The following is a 14787-nucleotide window of genomic DNA, read 5'->3' on the forward strand; positions in this document are numbered from 1 at the left end:
CAGAGGTCGAACCAATAGTCCGTAGAGCTCAGAGACAGGATTGGGTCGAGGTACAGATCTGGGGAAGGGTGCCAAAAATGTCTGCAGCATTGAAAGTCCCCAAGAAAACATCCGGTGATTTTGCAGAAATACTATTAATAAACATTGATAAAAGATACTAGTGTTATTCACAGAATTAAAGATATACTTCTCCTCAATGCAACACAATGCTTTTTAAAAAACTTTACGGAAAAAGCATCATCTGAGAATGGCGCTCAGAACCCAAAATAGCCGCCATTTTGGAATCAACACCATAAATATTCACTTACCTTTGATGATCTTAATCAGAAGGCACTCACAGGAATCCCAGTTCGACAATAAATGACTGATTTGTTCCATAAAGTTCCATCATTTATGTCCAAATAGTCACTTGTTGTTAGCGTGTTCAGCCCAGTAATCCATCTTCATGAGGCGCGAGCATTTCATCCAGACAAAAACTCAAAGTTCCATTACAGTCCTTTAGAAACATGTCAAACGATGTATGGAATCAATCGTTAGGATGTTTTTAACATAAAACATCAATAATGTTCCAACCAGAGAATTCCTTTGTCTTCAGAAAAAGCACTGGAACGAGAGGTAACTCTGTCGGGAGCGCGCGTCATGAGACCAAGGCTCTCTGCCAGACCACTGACTCAAAGAGGTCTCATGAGCCCCTCCTTTATAGTAGAATTAAACCAGTTTCTAGAGACGGCAGACATTTACTGGAAGCCCTAGGAAGTGCAACCTCATCCATATCTCAATATGTACTCCAAGCTTTGGGAGGCCAAGCTTTGAAAAACTACAAACCTCAGATGTCCCACTTCCTGGTTGGATTTTTCTCAGGTTTTTGTCTGCCATATGAGTTATGTTATACTCATAGACATCATTCGGTGTCTATGAGTGTTTTCTATCCAATACTAATAATAATATGCATATATTAGCATCTGGGACAGAGTAGGAGGCAGTTCACTCTGGGCACGCTATTCATCCAAATGTGAAAATGTTGCCCCCTATCCCAGAAAGGTTAAATTGCACAACAATTCCATGTGAATCTGATAACTAGAATGTGTAGACTTTCCAAGATACAGTTTATGTCGTCCTATCATTAGTAATAAAGTCTCAGACGCCAACTAATCTGACATCATACTCATTAAGTACCAAAGCATATTTTCAACTGGTTGGATTACCGAAATATGGTTCAGTTTCCCACCTTTTGATGTTACCAGACTCTCCATGTTAACAAAGGGAATATCAATAGTCACATCGGTAGAGTAGAGAGAGGAAAAGGGGGAAAGGTATTTATGGGTGTCATAAACCTCCCCATCAGGCCCAAGTCATGACAGTTATCAGAGCTCTTGCAGCATGAACTGACATGTTGTCCAAAAAAATCTAAGGATCAGAGAATGAATCTAGAACTGAAAGCATAAGCTACAGATAGCTAGCACTGCAGTACATAAAATGTGGTAAGTAGTTGACTCAAAGAGAGAGGAGGACAATAGTTGAACAGTTTTCAACAAAATAATGTCTTCAAAAATGAAGGAGAAGCAAGAGTGAGAGTGATTGACATTTTTGTCATTTTTTTCCACTTTCAGTTTCACTTAGCTAGAAAATGTAGATGGATAGTTTAACCTACTCAACTACCTGTCTCAAACATAGGGATGTCATGTTAGCTAGCTGGCTATGACTATCCAACACAACACTGGAACTCTTCTAAGTCAATGTAAGCTTTTGGTTTTATTCATTTATTGCCACCGGGGCCCAACGGTGTAAACGCTAAACTGCTTACTGACTATACACTGTAACGTTACTGCATGATTGTAGCGGGTGTACTAATACATTAGTTATATTAGCTATGTTTACAAGGAACGTTACTTTAGCTAATATGGGAACAACAATGTAGGCCGTGTGTAGCGGTTATGACATAGTTTGGCTTGGAAAGGTTTTTTCGCCTGGTCACATACAGATGTGTTGTGCATTGAAGTCCACAAATGAAGTGAAAAGGTGAGGGAAGGAATACAATGTGGCTGCTATGAAAGTGAACTGTGTTTATGTGTGGTCAAGGCTGTATTCATTCTGCCGATTCTGTTGAAAATAGTTTCTTAAAAACTGTTGGACTAATGATTACATCCTAGATCAGCTAGATGCAGGCAAGAGTGTGCAAGGCTGTATTTAATGTGTCACTGTCTGTCACCTCAACATTTTATCTTGACCTGTGTGCACCTATGTTGTAAACTTTCATCATAGGCTAGGTTGTAGCAATCTCACGATGGGTATAGGGAAGATTTGAGTATCATTTAGTAGCCTAAACCTATCAATGTTACAATGAACTGGGTGAATGGAATATGAATGACAGTCATCCAATATGCTGTAATAGAAAAAAGGCGAAGCTTGTGAAAAAATGTTTTGTCCTCCCTCATCATAAACGGCACTGACCGCCACTATGCCTATGCTTTTCCCATTTCGGAGGAATGGTGTGATTGAAGGACAAGGAAGTTGACCGACCAGATATGCCAATCAGCCAAAGAAGTTAGTGTGTTCTGTTGGATCTCTTCCAGCAAAGTGCCTAAGGAAGTTCTCAGCTTTCCATTAATTGGAGTTGCATGGGCAGAGATGCATACACAATCACACGTAACACACCTGCACTACCCACGTTGTAAGTCTTCTTGTGTGACCTCCAAGTCGAGACATCATATAACAGTAAACCTGAGGTTATCCAGGCGTTCCACAAAGAGAGTATGATGAAAATTCCATGAGCTCCTACTGTAATTGTATATGATTTAGCATAGTTAACATAATCAATATAGTAACCTATTGACAGATATTAATGATTTGTCAAACACTTGACATGGATAACCCCTGGACCAGCACCTCCAAAAACTTAGCTGAACATGGGTTAAGGTTCATTTGACTATGATGAAAAGGATAATTACATTTACTGTATCTCACAGAAGATGGTTGAATGCACCAAATGCAGTACACATTTCTAAAGCAACAAAGGTCGGATTCTCTTAGATATCCTAGAGAAATCCGTGCACAGAGGCATCACAAGCACTGTGGTCATTTGCTATGACCGCCATCGAGACTCGATATCGACTATACACAAGCATGTAACTTCTGACTTATTTTTCCTTCATGACACAACAGTCCCCCTGGACACTGTCCCACCCTCACTCTCATCACTGGAACAGAAGTGACGAATGCCATAGAGGGAAAGCTGTGACATCACAAATGGGGCCTGCTGTGGTCTCTCACCTGATGCAAAGCAAAGCGTTACTTTTCCGTTTTGTATTTCACCTTGTGTTTGATTTGGCAATGTTCCTTCTTTCTCGTCCTACAGGTGCGCACAGGGGGACATCGTCACACACACGGCCTGGCTCAACCGGTCGAGTATACTGTACGCCGGCGAGGATAAGTGGTCTGTGGATCCCAGGGTGAGCCTGGTTACACTCAATCGGGAGGAGTTCACCATCAAGATTGAGGACGTGGACATGACAGATGAAGGCCCATACATATGTGCGGTGCAGACGAGCAGCAGACCGAGGACGACGTCAGTGCACATCCTCGTCCAAGGTAAGCCAAAACCTTAGAATCTAGATACAGTCTGGGCGGATGATGGAGAAAAACATATTTTGTCTGATGTACAGTATGTGTGTGTCTCTCTTCTATCTCTCTCCCTCTTTGTGTGTGTGTCTTTGTGCTTGTGCCTGTGTCGCTCTCCCTCTCGCTCTTTCACTGTATATGTGTGCGTGTGCATCTCCCTCTCTGGTGTATTTGGTCGCCTTCATCAAATCAAATCAAATCAAATCAAATTTATTTATATAGCCCTTCGTACATCAGCTGATATCTCAAAGTGCTGTACAGAAACCCAGCCTAAAACCCCAAACAGCAAACAATGCAGGTGTAAAAGCACGGTGGCTAGGAAAAACTCCCTAGAAAGGCCAAAACCTAGGAAGAAACCTAGAGAGGAACCGGGCTATGTGGGGTGGCCAGTCCTCTTCTGGCTGTGCCGGGTAGAGATTATAACAGAACATGACCAAGATGTTCAAATGTTCATAAATGACCAGCATGGTCGAATAATAATAAGGCAGAACAGTTGAAACTGGAGCAGCAGCACAGTCAGGTGGACTGGGGACAGCAAAGCCTTCATGTCAGGTAGTCCTGGGGCACGGTCCTAGGGCTCAGGTCAGTTGAAACTGGAGCAGGAGCATGGCCAGGTGGACTGGGGACAGCAAGGAGTCCTCATGTCAGGTAGTCCTGGGACATGGTCCTAGGGCTCAGGTCCTCCGAGAGAGAGAAAGAAAGAGAGAAGGAGAGAATTAGAGAACGCACACTTAGATTCACACAGGACACCGAATAGGACAGGAGAAGTACTCCAGATATAACAAACTGACCCTAGCCCCCCGACACATAAACTACTGCAGCATAAATACTGGAGGCTGAGACAGGAGACATACCCCTCAGTGAATGAGAACCTCTTATTACCACATAGAAAAACAAATTGGTATACTTTCTCTTTCACTGTGGAAGGGATGTAAAATTGAATAAATATAAACAAAGGGAGAAGCACATGTAGAACAACACCAGTCTGGGAATGCACTTCACTAAGTCATCCGTTATTATCTGTGCAGTTGGTGGTGTACTTGCTTTATTAGCTTTTACAATCTCCCAGTAGATTCCACCTAACTTGTAAAAACTTACAGTAAGGAAAGCATCCATCGTGTGGTGCTTGTTCACAGTCTAATTAATTATATACAGTACCAGTCAAAAGTTTGGACACACCTACTCATTCAAGAGTTTTTCTTTATTTTTACTATTTTCTACATTGTAGAATAATAGTGACGACTTCAAAACTATCAAATAACACATAAGGAATCATGTAGTAACCAAATGAGTGTTTGTTACGCCCGTTTAAAGATGGATTGGACCAAGGTGCAGCGTTATTTAAATGACACCGAAAAACCAACAAAATACAAAAACGAACGTGAAGCTATATGCAGAGCAGAACGCAAACAAGATCCCACAATCTAAGGTGGGAAAAAGGGCTGCTTAAGTATGATCCCCAATCAGAGACAACGATAAACAGCTATCTCTGATTGTGAACCATACTAGGCCAACAAAGAAATAGAAACATAGATTTGCCCAACCAAGTCACACCCTGACCTAACCAAATAGAGAATAAACAAGGCTCTTTAAGGTCAGGGCATGACAGTAGTACCCCCAGACGCAAACCTGAACCTGTAGGGGAGGGTCTGAGTGGGCATCTCATCTCGGTGGAGGCTCCGGTGCTGGACGCAGACCCCGCTCCACTTGAGGCTCCCCCCATTTTGGTGGCACCTCTGGTGCAGGGATTGTTGCCGGGGACTCGGGACCATAGATCGTCGTCGCGGACTCCGGACTGGGAACCGTCTAAGGAAGCTCTGGACCGCCGACCGTCTCTGGAAGCTCTGGACCGCCGACCGTCGCTGGAGGCTCTGGACCGCCGACCGTCGCTGGAGGCTCTGGACCGCCGACCGTCGCTGGATGCTCCGGACCTTGGATTGTCTCTGGAGGCTTCTGGCCATGGATCATCACTGCAGGCTCCGGGCCATGGATCATCACTGGAGGCTCCGGGCCATGGATCATCACTGGAGGCTCCGGGCCATGGATCATCACTGGAGGCTCCGGGCCATGGATCATCACTGGAGGCTCCGGGCCATGGATCATCACTGGAGGCTCCGGGCCATGGATCATCACTGGAGGCTCCGGGCCATGGATCATCACTGGAGGCTCCGGGCCATGGATCATCACTGGAGGCTCCGGGCCATGGATCATCACTGGTGGCTTCGTGCCATGGATCATCACTGGAGGCTTCGGGCCATGGATCACCACGGGAGGCTTCGTGCATGGAGCAGGCACAGGACGTACCAGGCTGGAGACACGCACTGGAGGCCGGGTGCATGGAGCTGGCACAACACGTCCTGGCTGGATGCTCACTTTAGTCCGGCAAGTGCGGGCCGCTGGCACAGGACGCACTGGCGACACAGTGCGTAGAGATGGCGCAGGATATCCTGGACCGAGGAGGCGTACTGGAGACCAGGAGCGCTGAGCCGGCACAACCCGTCCTGGCTGTATCCTCACTTTCGCATGGCAAGTGCGAGGAGCTGGCACAGAACGCACCGGGCTTTCTGTAGTCCTACAGTCCTTCTGTAGCTCAGTTGGTAGAGCATGGCGCTTGTAACGCCGATTCCGGGACCACCCATACGTAGAATGTATGCACACATGACTGTAAGTCGCTTTGGATAAAAGCGTCTGCTAAATGGCATATATTATATATATTATTATATTATTATATATTATTATTATATTATTATTATTGAATGCGCACTGGAGACACAGTGCGTATCACAGCGTAACATGGTGCCTGAACGGTCACATGCTCCTTAAACGGGGAGTTGGCTCTGGTCTGAAACCTGGCTCCACCAACCACCCAGTGTGCCACCCCAAATATTTTTCTTGGCCTGCCTCTCGTGCTTCCTTTGTGGTCACGAGATTTGCCCACCCAAGTCACACTCTGACCTAACAAAATCAAGAATAAACAAGCCTCTCTAAGGTCAGGGCGTGATAGTATTAAACAAACCCAAATAGATGTTATATTCTTCAAAGTAGCTACCCTTTGCCTTCATGACAACTCTTTGTCACAACTGCTCCCGCTCTCCCTCTCTGGCGCTCGAGGGCACCAGGCTGACCTTCATTAAGCACACCTGTCACCATCATTATGCACATCAGCACTCATTGGACTCACCGAGACTCCTTCACTTTGTTGATTGACCCATCTACTGTATATCTGTCTGTTCCTCCGTTGGTTCCCCGTGTCAGTATTATTTTCGTTTACGTTTCCCCTGTCCAGACGCTATCCGTGTTCTGTTTCATGTCTGTGTTTCATTAAATGTTCACTCCCTGTTATTGCTTCTCGTCTCCAGCATCTGTCCTTACAGAATGCTGACAGCAATATATGAAGGGAATTATTGTTATTATTTTTTTGTTGGTGACGGGTCTGGGTGCCATCACTGATTGGAACTGGGGCTGCCTCAGCTGGCTCGTTGGGCTTCCACGCCTTAGCTGACTCGAGAGGGTTTCTTGGCTCGGCAGGGGCCCATCCCATGTCATGCCTCAGCGGGATCGTCGGGCTCCCGCGCCTCAGCGGGATTGTCAGGCTCCCGCCCCCAGCGGGATTGTCAGGATCCCGCGCCTCAGCCGGCCAGTGCCTGTTTCATGTCCGTGTTTCATTAAATGTTCACTTCCTGGACTTGCTTCTTGGCTCCAGCATCTGTCCTTACACTCATGGCATTCTCTCAACTAACTAGTATTGAAGGAGTACCCACATATGTTGAGCACTTTTTGGCTGCTTTTCCTTCACTCTGCGGTCCAACTCATCCAAATCCATCTCAATTGGGTTGAGGTCAGGTGTATTGTGGAGGTCAGGCCATCTGATGCAGCACTCCATCACTCTCCTTCTTGGTCAAATAGCCCTTACACAGCTTGGAGGTGTGTTGGGTCATTGTCCTCTTGAAAAACAAATGAAATTCCCACTAAGCACCAACCAGATGGGATGGCGTATCGCTGCAGAATGCTGTGGTAGACATGCTGGTTAAGTGTCCCTTGAATTCTAAATAAATCACTGACAGTGACACCAGCAAAGCACCCCCACACCATCAAACCTCCTCCTCCATGCTTCACGGTGGGAACCACACAATCGGAGATCATCCGTTCACCTACTCTGTGTCTCACAATGCCACGGCGATTAGAATCAAAAATCTCAAATTTGGACTTATCAGACGAAAGCACAGATTTCCACATCTAATGTCCATAGCTCGTGTTTCTTAGCCCAAGCAAGTCTCTTCTTATTATTGGTTTCATTTAGTAGTGGTTTCTTTGTACCAATTTTACCATTAATGCCTGATTCACATGGTCTCCTCTGAACAGTTGATATTGAGATGTCTGTTATTTGAACTCTGTTAAGCATTTATTTGTTCTACAATTTCTGAGGCTGTTAACTCTAACGAACTTAACTCTAATTAACGTATCCTCTGCAGCAGACGTAACTCTGGGCCTTCCTTTCTTTTGGCAGTCCACATGCACTTGAAGAAACTTTCAAAAGAAAATTATACAAATAAAAAGTATGTGTGTCCAAACTTTTGACTGGTAATATGGATGCGTGTATTGTTATGTATTACTGCACTGTTGGAGCTAGCATTTCGCTGTACCTGCAATAACATCTGCAAAATATCTGTATGCAACCGATAAAATGTGATTTGTTTTCATAATGGAGCAGTGGCGAACATCTGTTTTGAGGTAGGCTAGCTATAATATCCTACAGGCTACATGTTTTATCGTTGATGTTTGATGGCAGACTGTGATACTCATGGAACCACACGTAGAAGAGGGGTTAGTTATAAATATATGTAATGGAACCGGAACTGTGCAACAGATTAAGCATATTGTTAACCGGGCCCCTTTGCAACAGGCAGCCAGACAAACGCTGTGTCACAATATTGCAGACCGATTATTAGCTAGTTTACTCTATAAAAGTATCCTCGTCTACCGTGGTCTTCCATGCAATAAGAGCTAAAGATATGGGAAGTAGCTATAAACTGATCATAACTCTAATGTTATAACGTTTATGTGTATGGCTCAAAACTCATTTCTGTGATTGGTTATTAGTGCAGTCAATGTGTAGCCTGTGTAGTGTACTAATTTCGATGTGTAAAGCTTAGTTGATGGAGTTTGCCCCAGCAATATTTTAATGTTAAAACCGACAGTGTTCAAGCCATATGTTCTAATGAAGTGGATAATGGTCTGATTTGAGCCCCATTAACGGCATTGCACTCCTGAGATAGTATCTTTTTCCTAATCAGCGGATCCTGAGGCAATGTGATTGATGGCGGTGTCATTGCTGAGCACCAGAGCATTAGGGCGGAACAGAAGAGAACTGAGCAGGCTGAGATGCAAGGCTAGTCTATACAGTGGGGTCCGGAATGCCTTCTTAAAGATGAGCAAGAAAAACTGTATAAAATAAATAATCCAAATACTAATTATATTGTATGCAATTGCTAAAGGAAATGGATTTTGTTGAACAAGTAATAATAATAATAATAAAGATAGGGGTCAAAATTAGTGACATCCCTGTTTTCAATACTCGAGCACCTTTTCCTTGCGAGAATAATGACCTTTTTCTAAAACGTTTTATGAGATTGGATAACACATTGGGAGGGATCTTAGACCATTCCTCCATACAGAATCTTTCCAGATCCTTCATATTCTTTGTCTGTGTGTCACACCCTGACATTAGAGAGCCTGCTTATTTCTCTATTTGGTTAGGTTTTCTATTTCTTTGATGGCCGAGTATGGTTCCCAATCAGAGGCAGCATTCTATCGTTGTCTCTGATTGGGAATCATACTTAGGCAGCCTGTTTTCCACCTGAGTTTGTGGGATCTTGTTTTTGCACAGTAGCTGTATAGCCCTGCAGAACTTTATGTTCGTTGTACACTTTCCACGCACTCATTCCGACGACGGACGTAACAGAAGATCCCACCACCAAGTGACCAAGCAGCGTGCCCAGGAGTGGAGGACATCATGGACCTGGGAGGAGGTAATGGCAGGGGACAAGACCCTGCCATGGAAGCAGATAGAGGCAGCGAGAGAGGAACGGCGACGAGATCAGGAATCTTGGACACAATGCAAGCAGGAGAGGCACACGAAGTGGTCGGCGGAGCCGAGGGTTGAACCAGTGCCAGTCAGGGAGTCGAGTGAGTAGCTTGACGCAAGATTCCGGAGAGAGGTGCTGGAGTTGAGAGAGCTGCAGAGTGGGCGTGCTGATGAGCGTGACACCAGTCCGGTGTCATGTGCACCGGTTTCACGCATCTGGCCTCCAGTGCACCTCACCAGTCCGGTGCATCCTGTGTCTCCTCCGCACACTCACCCTGGGGTGTGTGTCGCCGTTCAGGCACCATGTTATGCAGTTCTACGCACCGTGTCTCCAGTGCGCCTTCACAGCCCAGTGCGTCCTGTGCCAGCGCCCGCACTTGCTGGGCTAAAGTGAGCATCCAGCCAGGACGGGTTGTGCCAGCTCTACACTCCAGACCTCCAGTGCGTCTCCACAGTCTAGTACGTCCTTTACCTCCTCCTCGCTCTCGCCGTGAGGTGCGTCATCAGCTCGGTGCCACCTGTACGGGTCCCACGCATCAGGCCTCCACAGTCCAGTATGTTCTGTGCCCCCTCCCAACACTCGCCCCGAGGTGCGTGTGATCAGCCCGGTGCCACCTGTACCGGTCCCATGTATCAGACCTCCAGTGCGCCTCCACAGTCCAGAGCTTCCGGCGACAGTTCCCAGTCCAGAGCATCCGGCGACAGTTCCCAGTCCAGAGCATCCGGCGACAGTTCCCAGTCCAGAGCTTCCGGTGACAGTTCCCAGTCCAGAGCTTCCGACAGTCCAGAGTCCGGAACCTCCCGAGACGGTCCACAGTCCGGAACCTCCCGAGACGGTCCACAGTCTGGAACCTCCCGAGACGGTCCACAGTCCGGAACCTCCCGAGACGGTCCACAGTCCAGAACCTCCCGAGACGGTCCAAAGTCCAGAACCTCCCGAGATGGTCCACAGTCCGGAACCTCCCGAGACGGTCCACAGTCTCCAGTGATGATCCGTGGCACAAAGCCTCCAGTGACGATCCAAGGTCCAGAGCCTCCAGCGACGGTCTGCAGTCCAGAACTTTACGTTCGTTGATCTTTTGTTGTTTTTGGTGTTCATCTAAAATAAAAAAAGATGTACACTTTCCACGCTGCGCTTTGGTCTTATTCCAACGACGGACGTAACACTGCACTTGTAGACTGCCCTCTTCAATTCAAACCACAGGTTTTCAATGGGATTCAGGTCCGGAGACTGAGATGGCCATTGAAAAATGTTTATTTTGTCATCATTTAAACATTTATTTCTGGATTTCGATGTGTCTGTGGTTATTGTCTTACTGGAAGACTCACTTGCAGCCAAGTTTGAGCTTCCTGGCAGAGGCAACCAGGTTTTTGACTAAAATTCCCAGGTACTTGGTAAAGTTCATGATGCCGTTGTCCTTAACAAGGGCCCCAGGGACAGTGGAAGCAAAATATCCCCATAACATCAGAGGACCATTACCATATTTTACAGTAGGAATTAGGTGTTTTCTGCATATTGTTCTTTCGAAGGCCGAACCCAAATCTGGTGTGCGTGGCCAAAGAGCTCTATTTTCATGTCATATGACCATGTGACTCAGTATTTTATACAGTCTTTCTTGCTCATCTTTATCAATGGATCCAATAATTCTAGACTCCACTGTATGTTCTCTAATTGCTTGAAACTTCCTTTTATCCTAGCTTTGATGGAAATTAGATTTAAATACCGCTGTGAGCAATAAAAGGCAGAGAAAAATGGTATGGTGCAAATTAAGGCTTTTCTGGGCCTCCCGGGTGGTGCAGTGGTTAAGGGCGCTGTACTGCAGCGCCAGCTGTGCCATCAGAGACTCTGGGTTCGCTCCCAGGCTCTGTCATAACCGGCCGCGACCGGGAGGTTCGTGGGGCGAAGCACAATTGGCCTAGCTTTGTCAGGGATGTCCTTGTCCTTGACCAGTGACTCCTGTGGCGAGCCGGGCGTAATGCGCGCTAACCAAGGTTGCCAGGTGCACAGTGTTTCCTCCAACACATTGGTGCTTCCGGGTTGGATGCATGCTGTGTTAAGAAGCAGTGCGGCTTGGTTGGGTTGTGTATCGGAGGACGCATGACTTTCAACCTTCGTCTCTCCCAAGCCCGTACGGGAGTTGTAGTGATGAGACAAGATAGTAGCTACTAAAACAATTGGATACCATGAAATTGTTTATATTTTTTTTAAATAAAAATAAATTAAGGCTTTTTGAGGCTTGGTTTATGATGATGTTATGGGGAATTTGATGTCAGTGATCTTGGATGTTCTTTGGTGCAATATTGCTTACACCTACAGTATGTAGTCTTCTCAGATCTACACAGGTGCATAGGGGGTATAGGGGCTAGGTGTTCTCTGGGGCTAGGGTTTTTCCGAGAAATGTATTCATGAACTCTAGAATGCTCTGGTGGTGTCTGTATCCAGTTCCACAATATTACCTGCATGTATCAAGACACAAGGTGAGGCCCAAATGCAGACACTGGAGGCAGATGGTTGGAGTCTTACAATGTTTATTAATCCAAAGGGGTAGGCAAGAGAATGGTCGTGGACAGGCAAAAAGGTCCAAACCAGATCAGAGTCCAGGAGGTACATAGTGGCAGACAGGCTTGTGGTCAAGGCATGCAGAATGGTCAGGCAGGTGGGTACAAAGTCCAGAAACAGGCAAGGGTCAAAACCGGGAGGACTAGAAAAAGGATAATGCAAAAAGCAGGAGAACGGGAAAAACGCTGGTTGACTTAGAAACAAACAAGATGAACTGGCACAGAGAGACAGGAAACACAGGGATAAATACACTGGGGGAAATCAGCAACACTGGAGGGGGTGGAGACAATCACAAATCAAATACATTTTTATTTGTCACATACACATGGTTAGCAGATGTTAATGCGAGTGTAGCGAAATGCTTTTGCTTCTAGTTCCGACAATGCAGTAATAACCAACAAGTAATCTAACCTAAGAATTCCACAACTACTACCTTATACACACAAGTGTAAAGGGATAAAGAATATGTACATAAAGATATATGAATGATTGATGGTACAGAACGGCATAGGCAAGATGCTGTAGATGGTATCGAGTACAGTATATACATATGAGATGAGTAATGTAGGGTATGTAAACATAAAAGTGGCATAGTTTAAAGTGGCTAGTGATACATGTATTACATAAAGATGGCAAGATGTAGTAGATGATAGAGTACAGTATATACATATACATATGAGATGAGTAATGTAGGTTATGTAAACATTATATTAACTGTCATTGTTTAAAGTGGCTAGTGATACATTTTTTTTACATCAATTTCTATCAATTTCCATTATGAAAGTGGCTGTAGTTGAGTCAGTATGTTAGCAGCAGCCACTCAATGTTAGTGGTGGCTATTTAACAATCTGATGGCCTTGAGATAGAAGCTGTTTTTCAGTCTCTCGGTCCCTGCTTTGATGCACCTGTACTGACCTCACCTTCTGGATGATAGTGGGGTGAACAGGCAGTGGTTCAGGTGGTTGTCGTCCTTGATGATCTTTATGGCCTTCTTGTGACATCGGGTGGTGGTAGGTGTCCTGAAGGGCAGGTAGTTTGCCCCCGGTGATGCGTTGTGCAGACCTCACTACCCTCTGGAGAGATTTACGGTTGTGGGCGGAGTAGTTGCCGTACCAGGCGGTGATACAGCCCGACAGGATGCTCTCGATTGTGCATCTGTAGAAGTTTGTGAGTGCTTTTGGTGACAAGCCGAATTTCTTCAGCCTCCTGATGTTGAAGAGGCGCTGCTGCGCCTTCTTCACGATGCTGTCTGTGTGGGTCGACCAATTCAGTTTGTCCGTGATGTGTACGCCGAGGAACTTAAAACGTACAACCCTCTCCATTACTGTCCCGTCAATGTGGATAGGGTGGTGCTCCCTCTGCTGTTTCCAGAAGTCCACAATCATCTCCTTTGTTTTGTTGACGTTGAGTGTGAGGTTATTTTCCTGACACCACACTCCGAGGGCCCTCACCTCCTCCCTTGTAGGACGTCTCATCGTTGTTGGTAAGCAAGCCTACCGCAAGCTATACACTATAGTTGAGGAACAAACGGAAAGTAATTCTGCTTTGAAAGTTGATAAACATGAAACCTCACTTTTGAGGAAATTACCTTTGAATGTTTTGGTACCTCCTGGAGAGCTCTTCTTTGTCTACTACACCCATTGACTATCATTCACACCCTCTAAATATTTAGCCCCACCCATCTCTTTAAGGGTTGATCTGAGCGTTCTGTCCTAACAAAACATCAGTCAAGCACCCAAGATGCTTGGATAACCTTTGGCTAGCTACTTCCAGACACAAATGAGAGAACAGCTCACTCTGACCATTTATCTCGCCCTTGCAAAGCTTGTTAGGCTGTTTTTATGTTATCCAGAGCGTTTGTGATTGCAACTCTTCTGTTGGCAACAATTTACGTTTTTTTTGCCAACGTTTACTGACACCGGCCATATTCAACGGGTGTTAAGCGTTCGTAAATTCGTCAGTTATTCTGCGCTCTAGCACACTCAAACGAGAGTGCTACCATAACAGATCCACAGACAATGAAATCACCATCGCACTGCACACTGCCCTATCCCATCTGGACAACAGAAATACCTATGTAAGAATACTGTTCATCACCCACAAGGATGCTCAGCCCCCTCGTGTACTCCATGTTCCCCCATGACTTTGTGGCCACGCACACCTCCAACTCAATCATCAAGTTCGCAAACGACACAACAGTAGTAGGCCTGATTACCAACAATGAAGAGACATCCTACAAGTAGGAGGTGAGGGCCCTAGGAGTGTTGTGCAAGGAAAATAACCTCTCACCCAACGTCAACAAAACGAAGGAGCTGATTGTGGACTTCGGGAAACAGCAGAGGGAGCATAAATAAAATATAAAACATTCATTACCTTTGACCATCTTCTTTGTTGGCACTCCTAGATGTCCCATAAACATCACTATCTTTTTTTCGATTAAATCGGTCCATAAATAGCCTAGATATCGGTCTATGAAGACTGTGATCAAGGAAAAAAATTGCGTTTTATAACGTAACATCATTTT

General features: G+C 45.6%; 1 protein-coding gene across 6 annotated transcripts in view; it reads left to right on the forward strand.

Annotated features, from left to right (window-relative positions):
- Positions 1 to 14787, forward strand: part of LOC118391030 (opioid-binding protein/cell adhesion molecule-like) — a 521103-nt gene that overhangs the window by 435352 nt on the left and 70964 nt on the right. For all 6 annotated transcript variants that reach the window (XM_035781960.2, XM_035781959.2, XM_035781963.2 and 3 more), the window contains one exon: positions 3356 to 3588. In XM_035781960.2, the coding sequence (XP_035637853.1) occupies positions 3356 to 3588 (233 nt within the window). The remainder of the gene's footprint in view (positions 1 to 3355; positions 3589 to 14787) is intronic.

This window comes from Oncorhynchus keta, chromosome 12, assembly GCF_023373465.1.
Source record: "Oncorhynchus keta strain PuntledgeMale-10-30-2019 chromosome 12, Oket_V2, whole genome shotgun sequence".
In the NCBI taxonomy this organism is placed as follows: Eukaryota; Metazoa; Chordata; class Actinopteri; order Salmoniformes; family Salmonidae; genus Oncorhynchus; species Oncorhynchus keta.